This window comes from Solenopsis invicta, chromosome 9 (assembly GCF_016802725.1).
Source record: "Solenopsis invicta isolate M01_SB chromosome 9, UNIL_Sinv_3.0, whole genome shotgun sequence".
In the NCBI taxonomy this organism is placed as follows: domain Eukaryota; kingdom Metazoa; phylum Arthropoda; class Insecta; order Hymenoptera; family Formicidae; genus Solenopsis; species Solenopsis invicta.
This window is the reverse complement of record NC_052672.1, coordinates 8,949,793-8,977,707: the sequence shown is the minus strand read 5'-3', so window position 1 is coordinate 8,977,707 and position 27,915 is coordinate 8,949,793. Positions and strand designations below refer to the sequence as shown.

Genomic DNA, 27,915 nt, shown 5'->3' with positions numbered 1-27,915 from the left:
TTTTCCATTTTCTAACAAAGATCGTGAGAATATCTTTCACAAGATAAAATTGCTCAAATATTAGTTTAAAATGAGTTATTCTGATTCTGTTATGCCCACAATCTATATCTATATCATTCGAGGGACGTCGCATGGATGTCCATGCGACATCCCTCGGGTGGAAAAATGTTTCATGTGCTGTGCAGGTGATGTCGCGCTACTCTAACTTTATTTTAACAGCAGCGTTACAATATTGCATCTAATCTGTTTGCATATATCTATTAGATTTTTAAATTTTCAAGAAACTCATTGGAAATTGCACATACGCGTGCGTTCGACTTACTCGTGCATCAACGTCGACGCATACATGTGTAACGCATCGCGCAGCGTCCGGGTCGCGTCCAAAGGAACATATTAAGTCGCGCGGACGCGTGCATGCACGTTTGCACCGGCGCTGCTTGATGCCGCGGACGGCGGCGGCGGTGGCCGCGTAGCGGTATATGCGCCCGACGGGTAGCCGATTTCGCGGCGCGCGAAAAAGCAAGGTAGAAACGTCGTTGCCGTCCTGTGCACGAAGCGGAGCGCGAGAGGGACAGACGGAGAGGAGAGGATGACGATGGCGTGGGGTATGGACGAGAAGTAAGGGAAAGGGAACGAGAACGCCGAGCCAGCGGCATCACCGCGAGAGGTCGGTCATGTTCGCCGTGTGACGTCACGAGGCAATGGCGCCGCCTCCGTGGCGAGCGAGCCGGCCGATTGGTCGACGGAAATGATGGCAGGCACGCTTGCCAATCGATTGCCCGCGGTGCGTGCGAGGCGCAGTACATCGGTCGGGCATGATCCCCCACTTTGTCCCGTGGTAGGATCCACGGAGAGGGGCGCGTTTCCCTGGAAGAAGGGGGACGGCCGCCTTCGGCAGGAAGTGAGCTCCGACCCCAAGGTATATGGAAGCGCCTCACTTAGTTTCGTTCTCTCGTAGAGAGTGGAAGTTGTTTCGTTTCTTCTGCATTCGAGCTATATTCTTCGTTGTCGTTGACGTCCAGCACGGTGGAAGCGGGACGACCGGGAACGTTGCGATATAGCGTAAATATAAAAGCAACGTCATCGCTTTTAGTAGTTTTTGCGTGTTTTGGCGGTTTGAAGAACCCGTCGCACAGGGTTGACAGTTCTCGTTGACGGTGAAGTGCATACGCGGGTGAAAAAAAAAACAAAACAAAACAAAACCGAGGGATTCTCGAAGACAGAGACTGTGACACTTGTGATCGGTCCGATCGGTTTTCACGTCGATCTGTCTTTCTAATTGCGCGTTTAGAGGGTGCCATCGTTTCATTTCAAAGGAGACCGCCGCTCCGTAGCACTTGCGTTTAGTTGGCGCGTCGTTGCCGCATTGTCGTGACGCGATTCGTCGAGCGTACGGTGGCTCGCAGCCAGTCAGAGTAGCTGGCGAATGGCACGAAGAGTGGTGAGAGACTAGCAGTGAAGAGGGGAAGAAGAAAGTGACAGTGCCGTCAGTTCTCGCACGGACTCTGTGACTCACGGATCGCTCGAGGCTCGCTCCGGTGATTTTCGGAGAGAAAAAAAAGTAAAAAGAAGAAGGAAAAAGGAATACCGAATGAAACGACGTGCGCAGAACTGTAGTACCGGTAGTATGACGATCGCGAGTGTCGTTCTCCACCGAGACCGTGTCCGCGTGGGGTTGATCGCCTCGTGAACAGTGCTCGCTCGCGATTCTATATTCGGGCGCTGCGCAAAAGAGCGAAGAGATCTCGATCGTAGGATCTGGTGATACGTAGATCCTCAACGGAATGGTCACTCCCGTGGCCGCCACATCGCTCGACCGACATAAGCCCACGCGATCGTGCGATCGATCGATCTTGTAACGCCGGTGGATCAGGAAACACGGTGCACGACGCCCACTCTCGGAGCGTTCTTACGTAGTGTGTCCTAGTAGTGATTATTACCGGTGACTCGGATAATTCGCCTTGGATCGACTTTCATGTCATCGCTTCGCGCGCGGAGGTGAAAACGTTTAAGGAAGTAACCGGTGGTGATCGTCGTGGCTTGTGCGACGGGCCAGCCACCGGTGGTCATCGATTGACATTTTTTCTTTTCGGCGTGTCCTGTTGATTTTCTTGACGTCGAACAGTACCAGAAAAGAGCAGCAAACTGTACGGGCACAGGCAGGAAGAGATGCACACGATGGAGACGGACATGAAGGGCGGCAGTCTGCACGCTCAGATGCCACCGCATCCGCATCAGGGTGTATCGCCGATGGGCCACCATACGGGGATGGCATACGGCTCTATAGGCTCGATAGTGCATAGCTCCGGGCTGTCGGGTAGTCCACCCGCGGTCAGCGCGAGTGGCCTCAGCCTGGGTCTGCAGCACCATCACCAGTCATCGCACCATTATACATCCATGCAGGTAGCCGTCGCTGCCGCGGCCGTTCAGCAGCAGCAGCAGCAGCAGCAACAGCAGCAGCAGAGCATGCACGCTCAAATGGCAGCGCAACAGAACGCAGCCCACCAGCAACAGCACCACCAACATCAGCAGACGCAGCAGCAGCAACAGCAGTCGCAGCATCAAGCCAACAATCACAGCAATCCGAACAACCCGAACAACCCCAGCAATTCCTCCAACGCCAAGAATAACAACATGGACCGCGTGAAGAGGCCGATGAACGCCTTTATGGTATGGTCGCGTGGACAACGTCGCAAAATGGCCCAAGAAAATCCCAAGATGCACAATTCCGAGATATCGAAGCGCCTTGGCGCCGAATGGAAACTACTCAGCGAGACCGAGAAACGTCCGTTCATCGATGAGGCGAAGCGGCTGCGCGCCGTACACATGAAGGAACATCCGGATTACAAATACAGACCGCGCCGCAAGACAAAGACCTTGATAAAGAAGGACAAGTTTCCACTCGGCGGAAGTGTCGCCGGTGTCGGCGGAATGCTCGGCGTTGATCAACGGCAAGTCGGAGCTGGCGGCGGACCGCAGCAGCCGCAGTTACCACGTGACGTGTATCAGATGCCCAACGGCTACATGCCCAACGGTTACATGATGCACGATCCGACTACCGCGTATCAGCAACACGTAGCGTACGGCAGTCATATGGGTGGTGCAGCGGCCGCCTCGGCCGTCGCCTATCCTAGGTATGATTCGATGGGTCACCATATGGGCGGTGGGAGTCCAAGTCCCATAAACAGCTACATGAATGGATACGGTGGCTACGGCGGTACCACCGTACCCGGAGGCTCACCGTCCCCGTATCATCAGGCGCAATCGGGTTCTCAGTTGTCCAGCCACAGTCCTAGTGGCAGCAGCATAAAGTCCGAGCCGACGAGTCCGGCGAGCGGCGGTGGCATACACACGCCGACGCCGACCGGCGGCCCGACGACCACGGGAGCGGCCGGTCCAGCCGGCCAGCCGGTCAAGCGAGAGTACATGGGTCAGCAGCAGGCGCACCAGGCATCGCAAGGCGATCTCGGGCAGATGATCTCGATGTACCTGCCAGGGGGCGTCGAGCAGGGAGTTGTGCAACACGGCGGCAGCGTCTACTCCCCGGGTCCGTCGCCCGACTCTTTGGCGCATCGTCACGGGGCCATGCAGCCGATTGCACATATGTAAGCTATCGTTAAATATATAGAAACAGAGGCTTTTCTCTCTCTCTCTCTCTCTCTCTCTTCTCTCTCACACACGCCACATTCCTTCTCCTCGCCTATGTTTGCTTGCGAGTAGCTTCTTAGAGTCGTCCAGCCGGGATAAACCGCGACACTTGGTCCCCGTCGGTCGTGTCCCGTATATTTTACGGTCGATTTTAAAATGTGTGTGTGAAACTCCTACGGAAACGCTTTGTTTACGTCCCAGTCGATACAGTTGCGTGTTTACTGTATAATAACCATCAGTTTCGGTATCATGTTTTATACAATGTGAAAGTTGCAGCAATATTGTAATTATAACTTCGCTCTTTTTAAAAAATAATGATAATATATTTGTATCATCTTATTATAATTAACAACTGTTTTGCATAATATCATATAATTCCAATGTTTAAATTCTATATATTGAAGCATCACATACTTGTAAAAATAATATGTAGCGTTTGCACATTCATATTATATAAAGAAAGTAATAGATACAAGTAATTTATGATATAAATATCACGAAATATTTGTTATATAAAGTATTATTCCCCCAAATTATATTCAGCTACAAATTGTGTCGACTGGGATGACAATAATATAAGATGATTTAAAGAAGATGATTTAAATATTCAGTTGGCGAGTTTTACAACGTTTTTCATTCATTTCTCGTATTTTTTCTATTTCTATTAAATTTTTGGCGCGTCTCTGCTATTTTTACACTTTCCTCAATCAAGAGCTTTTTAATGTGCAACTTTTCAATATAAACGTTTCTATTACAATATTATTGATATAGATTCTGCCGCGAAATATTCTTACCACGAGCCAAACATAATATTTACATTTAAAGGGAAAGATGTTTTGGGTCGTAAACGGTGAGATATATCAGCGGACAATTCAAGTACACACGTCAAATTTACAATGCTAACCTTTTGATATCGATGCCCGACGGGTACGACAAACGTAGCGCGGTTTATCCCGGTTCAACGACGATTGCACTGTTCGCTTGAGTTATAAATAACGAGAATCATCGATGATCTTCGCGAATGTCACTCACGAAAATCATCGATCTTCGTGAAATTCGTAACTCGAGCAGAGTTCGGAGTTCGCAGGAGATCTACATTTTAATTCGTATTTTATATATAAGGTTTTATTATTAGAATTTTTTATCTTCGATTTCAAACTCAAAAGTTCTTTAAACTTGCCACGTTATTGTAAATTTTACAGCAGTTATTTCTTCAATGTAAATTCCTTCGTTACGCAACTCTTGGCTTTAAATCGAATTTATTACAAAGATCTCCTGTACTCCGTACATACAAGTAATTCGTGAGTGTCGTGTTATGAATGTTTCGTCCAAGAATTATTTCTCCCCCGTCAAACGAGCGTGCAATGCTATAAGTACTATCCGTCTCCTCGTTTTCCAATAGGATATATTCTCACATTTATGTATTTCATGATGCGAGCACTCACGTTTTTCTATCGCTAGAGCAAATGATAATATTGCATATGCTATCGTGACAATGCTTCTGGACCTATACTATCAACACACTCTAATTATCTACTAAAACGATGATCTATGATTCGCTCGTTCTTACATCTGAAATGCGCGACTAGTCGCTTATTCGCGCACGATTATTACTATTTCAAGAGTTAGTAAGGTGGAACTTGCAAGATATCATTACGCTAGAAAATTATAGACCGGCGGCGTGTGCCGGAGTCGGGACGTCGGCAACGTCGGGGAAGAAAGCATGAAACGTCGATTTACTACCTCGCACCAAGGTGCAAAAATCTAACGCGCTTGATAAACATGTTGTGAACTTTACTGAATATAATTAGACATTTGAGTAACTGTCGACGTTGAGGCGAAAATAAAGTTGGACTTATCTATGTTATTTAAGCGCATGTAAAATCCGATATACTCGTGTCTAATTTTTCGTAGCTTAGAAAATATTCATCGAAACATGATTCATATTTATTTATACTCTTCTTGCGAACTTTTAAGATACATATGAATTTTAGTCACCCTTCGAGCACTTCTTATGAGCAGGATTTGCTCATGTACTTAAAAAAAAACCTGATTACGTGTTATATAATAGAATGGATAGAAAGCATATGTTTGATAAGCGTTTGAAATATAAGAGGTTTATAGTGGGTTTATAATACGGCGATTTATATAGTGCTGCATTTAATCGCGAAACTTTAAAACTTTAAACTTTAAAGATTCAACATTTTTCATTTTTATTCGTTTATTTACTCATTGCGCACTGTCCGAATCAGTTTTATTAAATTTTCTCATAATTTTTCTTTCTCACACATATGAATCATCATTTCATTGAATTTTAATTTTATTTATTATACACAAAACAAAATATACACAGAGTAGAAATATTTGCGCGATTTCTCGCGAGAACTTCCAAATAGTTATTGTGAATTATGTGACAATCTCCAGTTTTGTAATTACCACATAATTTTTATCTATTTTCCTTTCGTTGATTCTTATTGTTAATTATTATTAATTGCTATTTTTATGTCTAAGTTGCGTTATTATTTATGTTAGATACATGATAGAAATTTTAAAAGATATCGAATTGTTTTTAACGTAGGGTCCAGAATGAAGCAGAGTTCACGATACCACATGTTCAGTTTGAGGCTCAAATTTACTTTCCTTTGTGAATTTATTTCTTTCCTTTGTTATTTCTTTTATTATTTTTGCCTCTGTTGTAAGTGGTTTTCATTAATAATCGTACTTTAAATCTCGAGAATAAATATTGAATTTGATTGAAATTTCAATATAGGTTGAGTCAAAAAAAACCGTCGAAATTATTATGCAGCAGAATAGTTTTTTCGGAGAATTTTATTTTTCACACTTACTGAATATTTTTTTACGTTTAGTCGACGTTTAAATAACATCTCATGACGTTCCGCGGTAACTCACGTTTGATAACATTTCACTCTAACACGATCGCCGAATAATCACGAAGGTTTCATCTGACTCATCCTATCTTCCGTCGATGAACGGAGCTAGAGCTAGAAATTTAACATACGTTTTCTCACTCCACGTTCCTTCACAACCTAACACAAAAAAATGACGTCGTAGGAATCTTGTAGCTTAGAGAGAGACTTGGATTGGACGTCAGTGCAAAAGGAAACCCTGTAGAGAGTAATGGAAAAAGTAAGAGAGCAAAAGAGAAAGCAAATGGTGGAATGCGAAATAAAAAGAAATGCATAATGATAGTGAGAGCGAGACAAAGAGAGAAGGGGGACAGAGTAGCAGAGAGTTTTCAGAAAGGGAAAAAATGACAAAGAGTGTAGGCTAAAACATAGTTTTATGATAGGGTTTAATGACAGTTTAATGACAGGGATGATAGACCTACTATGAAAGAGACTAGTATTGATTGGCTGATGATACTAGATTGAGAGGATAAGTGACAATAATGCTGTTATTACAATAATCGTAATAACAGCATAATCGGAATTACATTATAATTTTAATTACAGTCAAATTAAAATTTAGTTTTAAGACAATGCAAAGCGGAATAAAAATTACGTAACAAAAAAAAAAGTAAATATTGTTCATTCATTCCGAAAATGGAGCTGATTCCGATAAGTCCGTCTACGCTACTTTAACAACTTATCATTATTAATATAACAACTTCTATATTACTAACAACTTGTTAGTATAGAAAATCTCATCGGAATAAATTCTATTTCGAGAATTTAAGAATGTCAATGTAGACTTTGTTACATGTAGATATCTTGCGATGGACCTTAATTGGATTTTACTTATACTGCCCCGTAAAAGTTTCTCTCCCTCCCCCCCCTGCTCTTGCGTTCTCGCTCTCGATGCTCAAAAGACCGCGCCTTCGCTCGCATTCACATCTCACGAAAAATTCTCGCCATCACCGTCGTCCACGCTGCGCATTATCATCGAACGAAGACATACGACCTATAGAAGACGTCAATAATTATTTGAAAATATGCTCTCGCAAAATTGACATTACCAAAGAAGAATCCGATTCGATCGGACGCTATACGTGTCCATGTCACTTCCGTTTGGATTCTGTTGTTTTTTTACAAGCATTAACTGTACGTACGTAATATAACTGTATTTTTAAATACATTAACCTTTCGATTCTCATGCCACTTTTCTCCAGACGCAAGTTCTCAAGTAAAACGAGAACTGGATCCAAAAAGTTTATCAAAAGTATAACGGCATGATCGTGATGTCAAAAATGATAGATAATAAACATATCAATGCGCACATATAACACAATATCACTTATTTTTACTTATATCGAGGTAGAATCTTTAAAGCTATAATTATAATAACGGAACAATGATTATAATTCTTGTATAACTACGGAACAAATGACATGTTCCGCTTGAGAATCGAAGGGTTAAGAATGACAGTGAGGCCCTGATTATGAGACTTGGTCATGATCGTGAGACTTTTGAGACCACGTTAACTTCTATCGCGATCTCGCATCTCATCTAACACTGCATTCAGTCATTGCGTTTTGCCGTAATAATAGAAAAATATTATTTCGCTAAAAAAAAATGAAATTCTGTTGCTTCCAAGAATTAGAAAAGGCTTCCAACTCGGAAATTCGAAAAAATTATGAAATTTTGGCAGTAAATCATTTTTTTGCTGCTCGAATTCACCCTGAAGAGAGGATAAATCGATAAAAAATCTTATTAAAAGAAATAAATCTTTCTAAAATTTTAAAATCGCAAAAAATTAGTCTCGACCGAATTAAATGAGATATAATGCCATATAGGCCAGCCTTCGCAGGATCTTCGTGTGCATAGCAGGATATTTATTATCTTAATGTAAGTTGCGGTTCTAAGTTGGGAGCATCTTTAGTGCAACATGAATGTGCGTGTTACTATTTGACGATTGACTCTCGGGTTGATTATGGCGTTGCAAGTGCGTGTCGGGGTCCATAAGTCGATTTGTCCAAACAATTGTTACTGAATTCTTGAAGTGTGAGCTGTGTTGAAAATTGACACATAAATGTCGACCGGGACTGTGCGGCGAACAATGTCAAGCGACACATTTGACTTCCGTATCGTTCGCATTGTTCCCACTGGCTGACATTTATGCATCAATTTTCAACACAGTTTGTACTTTAAGAATTGAGTAGTAATTGTTTGGATAGGTTGGACCTTGACACGCATCTGAAGTATAGTCAACCTCAGAGTTAAACAGTATGTAACGCGCACATCTTTGAAAAGGCATGGGAGGGCATTTGTGTGTACTATCAAAGTTTCATTTTTTGAATTTCCGAGTTGAGCCTTTTCTCTTGCAAAAAGTCATGATAACTTAAATTTCTTATTTGTTAAAAATCAAATTTTCTATTGACGAAAGATAAATTCTTGAAACAATTATTATAACAAAACAACATTTTTTTGACACATGCTGCTATTCAATTGTCTAAATAATTTTTAAAAATTGTTTCAAAATATATGTTATATATATTTATATATATATATTGCAAAGATAAAGATATAAATTGAATACTTGGTCAGTTTTTTTATATATCACGATGTAAATATTCTTATTAAATATTCATAGTCAGATGTCTATCGTAAGCAGAGTGTAAAATATTTAAAACGGCTTGAGTTCAGAGAAAATGAAAGGAATAGTGGAGGATGAATGTATTATATTTATTTCTTATTTCAATAATCAATATTAAAAATGGTACATTATACTGACACAACTATTCCTAAAATCATTTAAAGTATCCATGAGTCTTACATATAACTCATCTTGATTCAAGTATTCTTCTCTTGACGTGCATTCTGCCTAGACATCTAATGTTCATGTATTATACGTTTGAAGCGTTAAAAAATCAATATTAATGCAGCTGTATGTGCAACTGTATCTGTACATAGATATGTACATACATATATGAATTAGCTGTAGCATCCAAAGAGAGCATGTGCATTCTTGTACATTATTATTTTATTTATCATTACAAGGGAATGTAAAAATGGACTGGAATTTATCTGAAATTGAGTAATTTTATCTCTACGAAGACATTTTTATACTGAGAAGTATACACGATCAAAGATATACTGTAAAACCGGTGAAGATCTACACGTAAAAAAGACACATTGTCATTCTTACATTCTCGAAATTGAGTTCATTCCGATAAGACTTTCTATACTAACAAGTTGTTAGTAATATAGAATTAGTTTAATGACGTAGAGAAGAACTTATTGGAGTTGGTTTCAATTTCGAAATAAATGCAACAGCATTTTTATTATTATTTTTTTTTATTTAATTCATTTTTTGAATCTCACACACGGTTTATGATGCCTAAATATTAACCCTTGCGTTACCATGCTTAAAACGGTGCCTCATCCCTACCATTCTGGATATATCTCGAATCTGTTTATTTTTTCAAATATTTAAAATGGTTCAAAAAATCTCTCTAAAAATTTCGCAAACACACTTCCAGCTTTTTAAATGTTGAAAAACTTCACTTTAGAAAATAATAAAATGTGTTATAATTTAATAACCGACCTAATCGTAAATTGGATAAAAGTGGGAAAACGCTTTGTACACGAAATACCCAGGATAGTAGGGAAAGGGTTAATTGCGAATGTGCCTATAATGAAATTGTGACTTGTGGAATTAAATTATGTCTCTCTTAAATATTATTTTTTATTATATTATTATTATCGCATTATATGTTCGCGCTATTATAACATTAGCTATTAAATACTCATAAAAAAATAGAAGGGGCGATTTTTTAGTTACTCTTGTCATCCACTTTAATTATTTTAGATGTTATTATCGATTGTCACTATCATCGACTATGCTGGTTCCATTCTTACTTCGCGTTAATAAGTGGCTTGACAGATGGAAGGTTATTCGCAGTATGTCATATCAATTACACTGTTAAAGGTCTTTGCACAATGCGAGAGAATAGCAATAAGAATAACGATGGAAGTGTTCAGTCAATCAAAAACTGCGGAAAATATCTGCGAACTAATCACGAGCTGTGGTGTTATTATTTATGTTTATTCTCTATCGCTATCGCTATTCTGTCGCATTGTGTAAGGACCTTTAGTCCATTCTACATAAAATGCATTGTATAGCATAAGCATAGCATAAGACCGCTGGACCAATGAGAATCTTATGTAAATTAATATGACAACTTTTATGCTGGATGCTTATTGGTCCAGCGAGCTTGTTATGGTCACGCTCTGTTATGCATCTCATATAGAATAAGCTTAGTTTATTCGAAACAATATTGTCGACATCTTAATGATTTGTTTCTAAACAAAAGTAATGTAGATATGTACATACAACAATATTTCCTCTACATGCGTCGAAAAATTAATAACGGGATTCGATGATATTCATATTATGTACGATGACGATTGGGTGAAAATTGATGGAAAATTGGGAAGCATTCGCTATTCAAGTATTTTTTTTCTTTTAGACAAAAAAATTAAGATCAAATAGTGATCATGGCGCAGAGAGTTGTGCGTCTGCTTTTCGTGCCAAAGGCCTGGGTTCAAATTCGATTGATTAGAAACATCTTTTATTCGATCGCTACCTTTCAGAAAACAATGGCAAACCACCCGAGATCTTGCCATGACTTCTGTAGGCTGTTCGGAACCGGTGTTTAAACTGTCGGGATTCATGGTACGTAAAATGGTCTTAAATATAAAACTTGACTATGAAAAGCGGCCTAAATTCCGTATATCGGCGTAAATTATAAAAAAAGCGCTGAAAAATACGCTGAGAAAAAATAAAAAGACAAAAGAAGTAACAAGAACCAAGGATTGAAAAGAGGAAGAGAGGCCAGAGTAAAATTTAGAATTTAACTAATACTTAAAGAAAACTAAAATGTAACAATAAAAAAGTTTCAGGGATAAATAAAAGTAATGAATATGTATACAAACATTTTTTTCAGTTAAGGCTTTTAGGCAAATCTACAGACTTAAAAATTTAACAGTAAAATATTTCAAAAACTGCTGGTCTCTTTTATCTCTGTAATGTTCCTATGTACACGTTTGATGTACACATGAAAGAAAGTATGTGTGCTCGTTTAATGCACTTTAATTAATGGTGTAAAAATGGTTTGTTTAAAATTAATGAGCATTCAATCTCTTTAGTAAATTTAAATCCATTTCTATGTTCTCCTGTGATGATAAACATTACTCATCACGAAAATGCACATACTCTCTTTGGACCTCACATTTGCACTCTTCGTATGGGTATATCATATAGTATATAGATATATAGTATATAGATGTCATCAATATCATTGCCTTTGTATATATGAAACATACAGAGCTCTATTCACATTTATGTATATTATATATAACGAATATAACAAGTATTACAATGGTGTATACGATGATGATGACAATGATGATGATACAAAAAGGCAATGATGTTGATAGTCTGACGATGCTCGCAACGTCTTCAACGTTTTATCGTTTCAATTCGATAATTCTATGAGCGATTCAAAATTCAGTCTTAGAATATTAAGCGTCAATTTTAAGCATTTATATTTATATGATACATAACGAATCATATAACATGTGCTACAATAGCATATACGCGATAATGATGCAATTGTATTGATGATAAGCTCGTGATAAGTTGCAATCGCACAATGCTCTCACATGCGATAATCTAACGAACAACTAGAATCTTTAAGCACGCGTCAATTTTAAGCAAACCATTTCGATTATTTCTAGACACAAGCGAAGGGGGCTAGCTGCGTAGAATTAGTTACACATTTTCTTTGTCTCAATGATTATTCGACGTACATAGACGCAAATCATCATCGAATCCCAATTTATTTTCCGACGCATGAAGCGAAGGTGTTGTAATATCAAAGTATCTTTCTGATACTCAAAGGAATGTTTTTCTGATGACGACAGGATATGTATATGGGAAGTCTCCTTAGTCCTAATCCGAATCGATGCGAGCTATAATTTCGATTCGATCTGTGATAAGCAGGAATGGGAAGTCGTTGAGTTATTTTATCGTTACTTTTATTTTTTTATAATATAACAATTTGGTAATGACGTTACAATTTTTCATAATGATAACTAGCTAGGATTGGAGAGCAATCACTTTTAACAAGCCAATTGTCATTATGCATTACTCATTGAGAAAAGTAACTCGTTAGTTGACGCGTTACTTTGACTCGTTACGTAATGAGTAAAGTTATAAATTAGTATTTTTCAAGGAGTAATGCATAATGATAACGAGTTGATTGTCAAAAGTGACTATTCCGATCCTGGACTTGCCATTATGGAAAATTGTAACATTATTACCAAATTATAAAAAACAAACGAGTAACGGTGTTAATTACTGTAACTCGTTACTTCCCATTCCTGTTGGTAAGAGACGTTAAAGAGTAGGATACTGAATAGGTGCACGAGTATGCGATGCTCTGTGTTATATACTGTGCCCTTATGATGATAATTGCTTTTATATCTTATAATAATAAAACTTAACAGCAGAAGAAAACAAATTGATAAAATTTTATCTATTTACCCCTTGTCTCCCGTAAAAAGTACTTCCTCGAGATGCGGTTTACTTATTCTTAACATTTTCCTTTTTTTGCTTTATATATATATATATATATATATATATATATATAATCATAAACATATATAAAATATTTATATAATTCATTTTAATACATTTAAAATATATATTTCATAATGTACATTATTTTTATACACATATATTTAACACTCCGCAAACTATACTATTTTTCTGCTTAGTCAAACTATCTGAATCACCGGTGGATAGTTTGTATTTCTTAAAGGGGTCTTAAAGTCTAAAAAAATCTGAAAATTTGAGTATACTTCTTCAACATTTAGGAATACGATTTTACAATTTTATGACCCATTTTTTGTGCATACGTTTAAATTTGAGGCAAAATGCTATATTGCAATAAAAAAATGTACAACTTTTTATACGTACACGTACAAAACAAATTCTTAGCTTAAAACTGTTCAAGGTTAGTACTTACGAAAAAAAATAGTGTAATAGTGTCCGCATAAAAAAATGTTAAAAAATAATTTTGGTTTATAGAAAATTGGAAAAAAGGAAAACTTATGATATTACACATTTTTTAGTGTAATATGCGATACATTGTTGCTAAGATATAAAAATATTTTGCACCAACTAAATAGCAAAAATGCAACAATTTATGTCCAAATGTATCAAAAATTATTTCTCTTTTCTTTATAATTTATTACACTTTTTGCTTATTAAACATGTTTTCTTTTCGTTTTTCTTTAATAAAATTATATACGCAATATACGCAATGATTTACACCGAATATTTAAATTTTTGAATTATTTATCTTTTGAATTATTAAAACGAAAGTACAAAAAAGATACAAGAAAGATGAATAAATAACTTATAATAAAATGGAAAAAATAAAATAAGTTTAGACATTTTTCACGATAGGCACATTGTGCCAATATTGTACAATAACAGCATTACGAATTGAAATTAAAAATTTTGAATGATTGCGCTAAGATGACGCAGCAGTTTTGTCGAAATGCTATAAAGTCTTTAAATAATATGTGTCAAAAATCAGATATTGAGATATAAATATTTTACAATTATTTCAAGAACCGTTTGATTATTTAAAATGTTACCATGCCGAATGTGTAGTATTTTATATTGCAATATTTCTACATTATAATTTAGGAATAATTGTTAATTTTCGTAAGCACGTATTTGGATTAATTATATTTCTAAATGTTTTACATATAACACAATTACAAATATTTTTCTTAATTATTAAATAATTGTCCAGTAGACACTTCCTCGATAATTATACCCATAGTGATTCAGTAATATATCCATTGATTTCTCCTTACATTCGAAGCTTTATATCAGGAACGTTTTATGGCATGGAGCAGCATACTCGTACAACTTAGAACTTAGAACTTTTCACAAAAACATCCTTTCAGCAAGCAGCTATACACTGAGAAAAAAAAGTCGAAATATTAACAAGCAAATGTTACTTGTGATGTATTCTTCGATATTTATTGGCTATAAAAAAAAGATGATGACAAAATGTACACTTTTGTGAAATATATCTCGTTTTAGTCTATAAATATAATTTATTATTTTTATTAATTGATTTATTTGTTAGAAGTAACATTTTAGTTTGCCATATTTAAGTAAAGATTTATTTCAATAAAATAAATTTATATTTTAAAAATAAATTTTTAGGTATCTTTTTCTCAGTGTACATACGCATACAAGCCTGTAATTAATAAGAGATAAGTAATCGCGAACTTAATTTCAAGTATCATTATTTCGCATCTCTTGCTCACTCGTTACGTCAAGGTGCATTTCGTAAAGTGAACATCTCAAGTGTACAGGCTCTGTACATACTACATATGCTCGATAATGATTTAACACAAATTTTCGTGAACTCTGTAATGTACATATGTTGCGATATGTTAGAATATAATATTATAGATACATATAGATATATATATATATTGAACATCAAACTCGTGTTTTCAATTTCACCGTCCTGCACATTATATCTTTCGTATCCGTTATCCTGTTTTTATACATACCACATTGTGCGAATATTGTACAATAAAAGCATTACGAATTGACGAAAATTTTGAATAATAATTGCGCTAAGATGATACGTTATAACGCAGCAGCTTCGTCGAAATAAAGTTTTAAATAATATTCGTGAAAAATCAGATAAATCTAAATTTGAGATATAAAGTATTTTACAATTATTTCAAAAATCGTTTGATTTTTTATTTAAAATGTTACCATACTGAATGTGTAATTTATACTGCGACATTTCTACATTATAATTTAGAAATAATCGCTCATGTTTGTAAGCATGTATTTGAATTAATTATATTTCTAAATGGTTTTGTGCGCTTTTTACAATTTGCACGGAAAAACAGGGTCTACAGTTTAAACGCCGGTTCCACGAACGGCTTAATTTTGAGGGCATTTTCTTGGCAAGATACTCATACTCTTGGTGGTTTGCCATTGCCTTCCGAGAGGTAGCGATGGAATAAAATCAAATGTTTCTCGACCAGCGGGATTTGAACGTGGATTCTTCGGCACACGGAGTAGACGCACGACTCTCTGCGTCACGGTCGCTACTAACGTTACTATTGCTATTGTAATTGAAATATGGATTCCTGAAACATTGTCATTCTTAGATTCTTTTATTCATCACTATCTTTCAACACTCTCTAGTCAGCCTCTTACAAGACTCGAGGCATATGTGTATGACGGGATCGAATCCGGAACCCACGGGTTACGAATCAACCGTCATCCCGACATTATCGGACGTTTACGTTTATATCAAATTTGTAACTGTAAAAAAAATGATGAGACTCGTTAAAAACAATTCGATTGTACTAATAGTGAATAGCGAGAGAACAATCCCGTTTCATCCATGAATGAAAATTCGTGGATGTTACGTCGACACGAAGATTAATTAGTGCGAAGAATGAAAGTCTAAAATGGGGAATCTACCGAACCACACGCTATTTTTTCCCGACGTTTTGCCATCTTGCGTAAATGCGTATTTGCAAAATAACCGTCGAAATTAAGGTGCCAACTTGGTCGCAGTTATTCTCGATAATTTTTTAGACACGCAGGTGCAATTATTTTCGTCTCTTCGTCGAGCCGTGAAACAAGTCATCCCGCTTGTAACGAGTCAAATCACGAGGCGATCCGAGTGCACATGTGAACAGACACGCCCTATGACCCGCGCAAATGATTTTTCGCCGCAAATGGGCTTTTTATTCCGCCGACGGACGGCGGCGGGCCGCGTAGCGCGCATTCGCGAAATCGTCTCGATAAATATGTATATTATATATAGCATATATACGCATATATATATATGCATAAACGTGAGCGCCGAACGCGGTGTATGGCCGAGTGGAGACATTAATTCGCGCCAATAAATATTCCCATCGTTCCGGCACATAAACCCCGGCGTTTGTCATACACACGCAGTCATTTCGGTTAAAAGGCATTCCCTCCGCCACTGAATGCAAATGCGAGTAGCTCGTTGTGCGTGCCGCTAGGGTCTCTAAAGTGCTTTCAATTACGCGTTCCACCTAACGTTCCGACGCGACGGCGGTCCCTGCATACGGAGGGCCGTTTTCCTATGTTTTACATAACCGGGATTTTCAAGTGTTTCACGCCCCACGAGGACACGCATGCTACGTGTCGTCGTCGTCGTCGACGTCGGCGGCGGCGGCGGCGGCGGCGGCGGCGTGGCATGCCGGAGGCAAAGTTTGAACTCGTCTTTATTTAACATCTATCGGCCTCATCCGCTTTCTTCCTCACCGTTTTCTCACCTCCTCACGATCCGTCCGCGACCTTCCGCGACGTTTAACTGCTCGCGGCGCGAGTGGTCGCGTCGATGACGCAGAGACGAGACGGAAAATTGTTTTCCTCTCGGCGCGATTATGCGACGTTGACATTGATTGTCTGGAGTATAAGGCCGCGTGTTATCTTGCGCGCAATTTGCATTCGCTCGTAGAAGCCAGAAGCTAAACTGGGAGGGTCCGCGCTTGCCTATTTCAAACCGGGCGAATGTTTGCCAGCGCTGCGCGAGGCCGCGAACAACAATGTCCCGCGGAGCAACTTTAGATAACATTTCTTTAAATATCCCGTGCGTGCGCGGCGCGTACGTGGCGATGTACAGCCGCACGATATACGAGATGGACGACATGGAGTTGATTTAACGACACTTGTTGCTCGCACAAAGTTGGATAATAATTTCAGGTCGCTTTCCGGGTTTCGGGCAACGAGTGAAGCGACGTCCAAACGACGTGTGCTGCCGTATGTGCATACATCTTTTTCCGTCGCGTCATCATCTCTTTCGCGTTTCGCCTAGTTCGAGTGCGGCACGCCAGACTTTCCCGTTGTTGTTACGATCGCTACGTTTTATTGCTTTACGATACACTTCGACCACATGCCGTTCTCCGATTTATGGTTTTTTTTTCTTTCATTGTCAGATATATTAAACTGTATTCCGAATGTTCCGCATGTACACTCGGAGAAGTTTCTTCAAAAAAGCTTGTTTGAATCAAAGAAATTTGTACTTTGTTATATACAATTAAAGAAAAGTTTCTTCGATTTGAAGAAAATTTTTGATTTACTTTAAAAAAGATTAATAATGTCGTTCCTTGAAATCAATTCAATTTTTATTTTTCTCAAAGATGTTTTCACTTCAGCTTAAAAAAAAATCAAGTTAAAGAAATCATGACGAGAGTCAATTTGAATATAATTTTTTTCTGGATGTAGGATTGCCAGATCCTTACCAACATTTTCGGGATATATCCATGATTGAAAAATGGATTATTAAAATATTTGAATTAAATCTTATATCAATTGTTCATTTCCACTAATATAGATTTATTCTTACCTTCTAATTCTAAGAATTAGAAAAAGATAAAGATAAAAATAAAATTAATCTGCAATGGTGGAAACATTAATCCCCATATAAATCATTACACTATGATCATTCTTATAATAATATTTCAAATTGAAACTTCTTTTTTAAAATAAATAGGCAAATCGAAAACTAGGATATATAGCTTTTTTGTAAATTTTTTTGATTATTTAGAAAAAAACTTTCAAGAGAAACTGGTAAATGCCCAAGGTATATCGTGCTGTGAACGCGTTTGTGAGTGTGTAAATCACATAATTTTGTATAAATCTTTGATGTAAGTTACAAGTCGCGGTTACAATCGCGAGACGTGGCCTAAAAATATAACATGAACCCTGGAATTTCGTTAAAATTGTGCATTTCCGGGACAGGAAGCTTCAATTATTATTGAACATGGGATCAACCGATGAATTCCGGGACTTTCGCGGAAATTCCGGCCACCTGGCAACCCTAATTCCATATATTAATGAATGCTGAGTCGACGAACAGGCTAAGTATCTCATATAAGAAATAGACTTCATATATTTTTTACACGCAGGTAGAATGACATTGATGAATGTTTTTTTTAAGATTCTCTGGTTTTATTCGGTTTCGGGCTAACTATATGTTATTAGCATAAATACATTAGCATGCGCCTGTCCGAGCATGCGATATAATAACTATTTCATAACAGGCGATCGTGGCAGTAATAATAGCGAGGTAAAACTGGCTTCGACACGCGATCAAGTAGCAAGGATAAGTACAGAGCTAACTCAAAGAGCATCATTTCTCTCGGTCAATTTTTTTTCCCCTTCAACACCCGCTCCGAGTTTACGTGTAAATACTTTTCAATTAAAAAAAAAACAAAGTATGAAATGTAACATTTAAAAAATTACAGTAACGAGAATTCAATATGCAATCGCTGTAGCCTGCGACTGATTAATGCTCGTCACGAACTTTTTGCGCGGTGGTTTTTGTTGTCACGATGAACGTCGACAAATCGCGAATTATTTTGATAGAATCGCGGTCGTCTCGAGCGACGTTCGATCGAGCGACAGCGTGCGTCTCTTTCGAAGGTCAGATTCCGTCTGCGAACAAATAGATACGTCGGAAGTCGCATTATGTAGCAGCAAACACGTAAATGCAGTACAAAGTTAAGTCGAAATCATCACGTCGCAGATCAATATACTTAAAAATTATAATTACATTTTAATGTTATTAAAGGTTTTTATATTATTAAAAATTACATTTAAGATTAATAAGCTTTTGTGTAAAAGCGTCCAGGTATAGAGATTCGGTCGTGGGATGTTTACCTTACCTAGCAGACAATGACAACTGATCAATGATGTTATCAATATTTTCATACATGGACAGACGAACCATACATGATAATAGCTTTAATGACTTTATCGTTAAAAATTGAGTGTTGTTTCAAAGCGTTTATATGGACTTTTACTAACTAAACTATATGATAATCGCGATATAGTTTGTTAATTAATATGCGTTTAAAATGATTGTTAATCATTTTGACTGAACTGAAGAAGACTAAATATAATCGAAAGTACCAATGTAATATTAAAGGAGAATAAATTGTTAAAAAAAAAAACTACACTATCTTTTTGTTGCTTACAATTTGGCCTTCTTCCTTCTTTTGAAAAACGATGATATCTCGATATCTTAAAGACACTTTGTAGATGTTTTTTTTTTGTTATCTGGATGGTGCTCATGCCAAATTTTTGCATCTAGTGTGCATCCGTTTGGTCAGTGAAAAATAATCTGTGCTAAATAATTTTAGAAAAAATTGGTCAAATTCCGAGTGTGCAAATTCCACATTCAGATTAATTCGACTCTCCACATACTCTACATATAAGGCTGCTATCTAATAATGTAACACTTATTTCTAATAATCATCTAATCTACGTTATTTATATTTTCTGCGTTTGATTAATGTTCAAAATTGCTAATCGTTATCCAGACAAGTCTAATGATTTCAAGGAAAAAAATTATATAGAAATATATAAAAAAATCTTGATAGTAAATAGTTTTTCGTTTATATTGTGTAAAAGAATATTACTATAGACGTCTTTTAGACGCGTGTTAGAATTTTGAGAATTTTCAATTTTAATTGAGAAAAAAGCTACGCTATTAAAAAATTTCAAATCTTACTTTTCCCATATTTAAATCTTGACAACGTAATTGATTCTTTATCTCAATCACTATTCCAAATGGAAAAAGGGGTACTTTTGGATATTTTCAGAATTTGAATAAATATTCCCGTTAAATGTATATCTCTGATGAACGTATGTAACAAATATGTCATAGCGCGTCCATCACGCGCGGGATTATTAACGACAAAATTTTTTTACGCGCGGTATATATAGATATCCGTGAAATAAATCACAGGTGATTTAGATTTTTCCGATATTTGAAAATTACCGACCGCCGGGTATGCCATTTTAATCGCGCTTCCGCTTTAAAAAGTAACATCCGCACAATGGCAACGCTTTCTGCATGCGCGGTTGCGAAAATATTGCATAAATACGCGCGAATATAGTCAATCTTGAAATCCCTGTACGCGTTTGTACGTATATATTACATTCGCAATCTATGTTGTCTATGATATTATAAGTAGAGATGGGAAGTAATAGATTACAATAAGTATTAGCGCCATTACTCATTACTTTCTTAATATTTTTTTTTATAATTTGGTGATATGATTACAATTTTCCATAATAGTAATGATAGGGCCAAGATTCGAATAATCACTTTTGACAATCACCTCGTTATCATAATGCACTATAACCTTTTGTAAAATATTTACTTGTTACTTTACTCGTTACGTAACGAGTCAAAGTAACGCGTTATTTTTGCTCGTTACGTAACGAGTCAATTAACGAGTTACTTTTTTCAATGAGTAATGCATAATGACAACAAGTGTCTTGCTAAAAGTGACTGTTTTCCAATCCTAGCGTTATCATTATCATTATGAAAAATTGTAACGTCATAACCAAATTGTTATTACAAAAAATAAAAGTAACTAAAAGTAATGATAAGATAAGGACTTTCCAGGCCTGAAATTACAAGTATTGTCGAACTGTTTGGCACGAAGTGTATTTGGTACAGTAGAAGCGTAAAACAAGAAAATATCGTCAAATTACGTAGCTTATTTTTTTTTACCTTTAATATCTTCCTTCTACGCGCAGAGGTGTTGGCTACATTTGCCTTCTATTATTTCCGATTCATTTCTTTAATTCTGTATAAACACAACGAGCGAATACGACCCGAATTCCAATCAGATGACTAAATTACGTCGAATCGGTAAAAATATGGTTTACGTAAAAGTCACGGGAGGCTTACTTGAAAGCTTAATAGCTGTTTGCGCCTCGCGATAAATCAGCTTGCGCCGGGTGAGGTGCAGAAAAATGATGAAAAACGAGCGGCGCGAGCGGGCGGGAGAGCGAGAGCTCGCTTTGATGCCACTGCGCTTCAGGCCCGCTTTAATCTCGAGCCGATCCCTCGGATCACGCGTGAGTACCTCCGTGCGAAACATCCCCTCGCGAGTTGCAATTTGTAAGGTATCGCGCACCTCGGCTCCTCTCTCCCTCGATCCGCTTGCCGTTCTCGCTCGCTCTCCGTCTTTCTCTCTCTCTCTCTCTCTCGCTATCACGGTTCCGTTGATCCGGTTAACCTACGTCGCCCCTAAGTAAGATAATATTCACGGCCAATTACCTAAAACGCACTCCTTATGGCACCGCCCCCGTGCCCCTGGAGTTATTGGCAGCCTGCCACTGTGCCGATCGAGTATCCGGTGCGAAACGACCTTGTTATTAACGTTCAAGTAAGCTTTACTATACTAGATCCGATAAGCCTGGCGCTTTGGTCTCACCACGCTGCTGCTCTACGCGGACCGTAAGACTGCGGCGTTCTACGGAGCATGCTATCAGCGCAATTGTGCCATTTTATCCTTATTTTACGTCTAATGACCGAGAGATAGAATGACGGAAACGCTGATAGCGCGCTCTTAGAACGCAGTCTAAGTCAATCAGTATTCCTGTCCGGCATATTTGTTCCCGATTGAATAAATTTTCTATTTTGCATGTCAGGAGAAACGGCTCCTGCAAATCGGCTTTCATCGAAAGAATTCTGTTCGTCAACTTCCTGTATTCGAGCGCAAATTAGCGGCCAATAATGTTACCGATACGCTCGCTGCAAAAGCAACCACGACGAGAGACGCACGGCGAAGAACGCGAGCCGCGCGGCCGCACACTTCTATCTGGCTTATCGGCTCGCGGGCTACTTTTCATCGGCGCTGCTGCGGGAAAAATCGCGGCGCCGAGAGATAATAAGCTCGCGATTACCACCGGCGTCGATCCATGGACGCGATTTCTACCGACACGACGACGGTGTGAGACGACGGGTGGGACGACGGGTGGCGCGCCGTCGCCGATCGGAAGATCTAACGGATCCATTAATCCATCTCGAGCGAGCGGGTTAACGAACTGCGAATCTCGCACTTGTTATCCTGAGTGACTTAAACGATCGCGTACCCTCTCCGCGGAGCTATAACCGCGATAATTACTGCGAACGTGAGCGAGATCTCGCGCCCTTCTCTCTTTCTCTTTCGTCCCGAAGGATCGAGAATACGTCGTAGTATCCGGCGATTTCGTTACCACGCCTGCGAGTATAGCGTATGCAACATTGACAGTCTCCTAAATTGACATACACAAATGTTGATAGGGAAATTTTAATAATGGATTACATATATGCAGAATTGTTAGGTCAAATGTCTTTCTCTTTTCACCTATATTCTGCTCATCTGTGATTCTTTTTTTAGTCTTAAAACAAATCTTTTGAACTTTTTAAATTTTTCTGTAAAAATTAGAGATTATCGTTTGAAAGATAACATCCAAATTTTAGGCAAGTACAGATTTATTGCGTACCTACCTTCGTCACGATTCTTTTTTCTCTTCATATTTACAGAAACTGCCAGAGTTAAACAGTTATACATATCTTTTTTCTTTATATCTTTGCGTATACCATCACCAATAAAGAATTTTTAAAACGCAGTCCTTATGCCACGGGCAAAGTACCTATCATGGTTTATTTTTTCCAAGTTTTTGCAGAGAAAACTACAAATTATGGGATATACCTACGCTTGATGGGAGAACAAAAAAGAAGGAAAAGTGCAAAAATTGTAACTAAAAGAGCAGTTCAGCGCCTCTTTCCGCTCATCGTTTCGCATTTATGGTACTAACGCGCGACAGTTATGGCAACGAACGGTCGTCATCAAGAATCCAGTCGGACCTTCCAATTTGTTAATTGGCACGATAACGTACGCTCATCGTATATTCCGACGAATTGCCACGGTTCGTCGGCAATATCGCGCATCTCTCTTGTTTCCGTCTTTCTCTCTCTTTCTCTCTTTTTACCTTTACATCGCATTAATTATAAGACTCATCGTAATCATATAATCGTTCATTAAACGGCAAACGCAGATTACTCGAATCGAACTTTTGCTTCTGGAGCTTCGTGCTCAATCGTTTTCCCGATCGATCCATAAACGCCAAAAATACATATTATATTTATTTTTTTAATATCAGGAGTTTCTTTTGCAGCATTGCAAATGTTACCTCCATCTTGAGTGCTGATATAGGCACGAACGGATATTAAACGTTCGCGTTATCTGATATGAGCTTTTCAAATTTTATCGCGAGATATATTCTTGACCGTCACAAGGAAATTCTGAAAAGCTTGCATCAGCATCGGAATTATGTATACTCTTAATCATAGTAGCAGTATCGTTATATTATCATCGTTGCACAGATATTGTGAATGGTAAAAAAGCCGCGCAACGATAATGTAACGATACCGACTACTATCGTTGAAAGTTCGAGAATCCCGCTATAGGAAACGTGAATATTTTATACGTTCGTGCCTGTCAGTACTTAAAATAGAGGTTACACCTGCAATGCTGCAAAAGAAACGTCTGAAATTAAAAAAAAAAAAATTTTATTAACGTGTCGCTTTCGTTTACTCATATCGAGCACGCGATTGAATTGGTCGTTAATCACGGGATAACAGAATACACGTCAGTTTCAATCATGGGACCTGCGAAAAGGAAGTCGCCTCCGAGCTCGCGCGCGCGATAAAGCTATTATCCCACAATATTTTTATGAATATCTGATGTATAAAGGGAGTAATTTTTGTCCCGAGGTATTCGCGGGCATTCACGCGTTAAAGGAGAGGGTAGCCGCGAGGAAAAAAATGATAAAAAGATGGCGATGAGGCGAGGGGTTGCGTTCACGCACGGAGACGGCTGCTACAAACTGGTCGGACTAGCCTCCGGGTCAGTTTATCGCAAACAAATGGGTTACGCTTGTTCGACGCCGTATTTCACCGGAATTTATTGTTTATTATTCCGCCGGCTCGGGATGATATAGAGCCGTGTTTGCTCGTAGTAGCGTTAATGTCGTTAATAGCACCACCGGTCCGAAACCGAACTGCCAACCACCGGGAGCCGGCGAGCCCTGAAAACAAGTTCCTCATTTCTTCCTACCGTTCTTATTCGGACTGCTCGCCTGAGGAAATTTAATTCCCTTTTTTTTCTTCTTCTCTTTCTGCATTAGTCTTTGATCAATCGGAATCAAGATCTTTTTGATCCGAATTGAGGAAAGCGAAAAAGAAGAAGATTGTATCGCTGAAAGAAGCAAGATAGCGCGAAAGATCATCCTCTCTATCATTTATTCATAGAAACTTGTTTAATTTGCTCAATCTAAAGTAAAGGGTCAGGTTTAAGAATCTTAAGGATTGTGCGTGCGCCGTCGGCGCCTTAATCACACTCGCTTCGTCAACGTGCACGCGCCGTCGCGACCCGCACGAAACTCGTATCACGCCGATCGCTTAAATCGTCGTGGACCTAATCGTGACGCTAATGTGTTGTTAATGCGACAAATTCGTCGCGGGTGAACACTCGGAGTCGGTCCGCCTTACGAGATGCGGGAGATTGTCAAAGCTTGTCGTATGTAGAAAAGCTATTTTTTATTATATTCGCATTTGATGCTGTTTTAGATGCGAATTCGAAATTGTAGCTCGATGTTTCGGTCATCTATTATTACATGTTAAATCTTTCAGTAATAATGAATTAATTTGTTATAAGCTTTCCTGTAACAGGCTGCGAAAGGTGTGATTTATAAAACCAGTCGCCTAAGCGTATCTGTGATCTCTTAAATTGTATCGTCTTCGAAAATATCGAATTTATAAATTAAAGTAATTAAAAATATAAAAAACCATTGACTAATATTTATTTTATTAATAAATGATAGAAAAAAATATTTAATAAAATTAATTAATCAAATATTTTATATTACTAAATATCAAATGAGAAAGTAAGAAATAAAACTGACTCGAATTTATTTTTGTGGTTGACAAATTTTTATTATATTATTATTTATCAATCTTACATTAGTATCATTTTTTTATACTAAAATTTGTAGTGACACGAATTAAGGAAACTGGATAGAGTTTAAAAATATCAATTCAATTTGTATAATAATTGCATATACATATAATGAATGTAAAATATTCTTCAACGAGCCTTCTTTTAAGAAAATATAACAATTCAAAATAAAATTGTATAATTGTGTTATTATCGGCTGTATAAGTTGATGAAAAATTTACATTAGATGTACCTGATTTTCTAAAATGCCGAAACAAAATAAAATTTATTATCTATATTCCTTATTCCTTATTTATTTTTTATTTTTGTCATTAAATGCTTACGTGAAGTAAAATATTGAAAAGATACGCTTTAGGAGACCGGTAACATATCTAACAACTTTCTTTTATATATACGAGGTGTGTTCAAAAAGTATCGCGAATTTTGAATTTTCGCGGGTTACGTATATTCGAATTTCGATCTTTTTGTGGCGTTATGTTGGTACTCATGTCTCTCACTTATGCCGACAAGCTCGGCCATTTTGAATGTTCACTTAATTGTTGACAGCTGCTTTGCTTGCACGTGTTTTGGATCGTCTTCGATTTTTACCTATTCAAAAAAATGGATCAAAGAACCTGTATCAAATTTTGTGTGAAAAACGAAATTAAGTGCGCGGATGCATTCCGAATGTTGACTGTGGCATACGGAGAAGCTACCTTGGACCGAAGCAACGTTTATCGGTGGTACAAAATGTTCTCAGAAGGCCGAGAAGATGTGAACGACGAAGAGCGTGCCGGACGCCCGAGCACTTCAACAACAGACGAAAAAATTAATGAAGTGGAGAAAATGGTATTGGCCAATCGTCGAATCACCGTTAGAGAAGTTGCTGAGGACCTAAACATATCGATTGGCTCGTGCCATTCGATTTTTATCAATGATTTGGGCATGAGACGGGTCGCCGCGAAATTCGTACCAAAATTGCTCAATTGCGACCAAAAACAGCATCGCATGAACATTGCTAATGAGATGTTGGACTCTGTCCGCGACGACCCAAATTTGCTCCAGAGGGTCATAACTGGTGACGAATCGTGGGTTTATGGTTATGACGTGGAAACCAAAGCTCAATCATCTCAATGGAAGCTGCCGCACGAACCAAGACCGAAAAAAGCGCGCCAAGTTCGGTCGAATGTGAAAGTTTTGCTGACAGTTTTCTTCGATTGCAGGGGCGTGGTGCATCATGAGTTCTTGCCACAGGGTAGAACGGTCAATAAGGAATATTACCTGCAAGTTATGCGCAATTTGCGCGAAGCAATCCGCCAGAAACGCCCGGATTTGTGGAAGAACAAAAATTGGCTTTTGCACCACGATAACGCCCCTGCTCACACATCGTTGCTTGTGCGCGACTTTTTGGCCAAAAACAACACACTAATGATGCCGCAGCCACCGTATTCCCCAGATCTGGCCCCCTGTGACTTTTTCTTGTTCCCTAAACTGAAGAGGCCCATGAAAGGACGACGTTACGCTACGCTTGACGAGATAAAGACGGCATCGAAGGAGGAGCTGAACAAGATAAAAAAAAATGATTTTTTGAAGTGCTTCGAAGATTGGAAAAACCGTTGGCACAAGTGTATAATATCTCATGGGGATTACTTTGAAGGGGACAAAATAGATATTCATGAATAAATAAATAATTTTTGAAAAAACACAAAATTCGCGATACTTTTTGAACACACCTCGTATATACCATTATCACTCCCGTATGCTTTACTATTTTATTTTGGATTGAACACCAGATTCAACGCTGCGGACACGCGGCTCGTCCGTCTCCCTACGGCCGTGACGAGTAAATGTTTTCGCTAACTAGAATTGCCCATTGCAGAACTATCACGCGAAACGTATGTACGCACGCCGCAATAAAGATGCCGTTGTTTTACGAGCAATTTGGAAGTAATACAAACTGCAATATGTTGCAGTTTCCCGGCATTAGAACGGTTCGCTTGTCATTCCCTTGCACGCGACGCCGATTTACTTTCGTCTTAAAGTTGCTCGAAAAGTCGAGGCACGTACGTATAATATGGCACACGAGGAAAATCCTCGCGTGGAACACGCTTAGATATTCCGTATTCCACCGATATTTTCCGAAGCCATTTATTCGTCACTCTCGTATAGCCCGTCGTACAAACCGGAGATTTTACTCCCCGGGTAATTTTAGGGCAGATTTGCCTGCGATACGGCTCGTAATTTAGCAGGTGCAAACAGCCCCGCGTAATCGAGTTAATATTTATAGGCATTTTGTCCGGCTTCACGTCCTTCGGCGTTCGCCGTATACGCAAACGTGAATTACGCCAGGGTGGACGTTAATTTATGCGTACCGGGGAGCGCCGTCAGAAGAGCAGCGCCAGAAGTTCATAAATACGAAACG

At 38.4% G+C, this 27,915-nt stretch overlaps 1 protein-coding gene across 8 annotated transcripts in view; it reads left to right on the top strand.

Moving 5' to 3' along the window:
- The window catches only part of LOC105197035 (transcription factor Sox-3), a 413,519-nt gene that overhangs the window by 266,087 nt on the left and 119,517 nt on the right, over positions 1-27,915 (top strand). Inside the window, exons 1-2 of one of the 8 annotated variants that reach the window (XM_011163231.3) lie at positions 510-3,605; positions 6,721-13,129. The exons of 2 other annotated variants lie outside the window; for them this stretch is intronic. In XM_011163231.3, the coding sequence (XP_011161533.1) occupies positions 2,170-3,605; positions 6,721-6,736 (1,452 nt within the window). In that variant the 5' untranslated portion in view covers positions 510-2,169 and the 3' untranslated portion in view covers positions 6,737-13,129. Of the gene's footprint in view, positions 1-493; positions 3,606-6,720; positions 13,130-27,915 lie in introns of those variants that run through there. 5 more of the 8 variants (XM_011163230.3, XM_026137726.2, XM_026137727.2 and 2 more) reach the window with 5 other exon arrangements.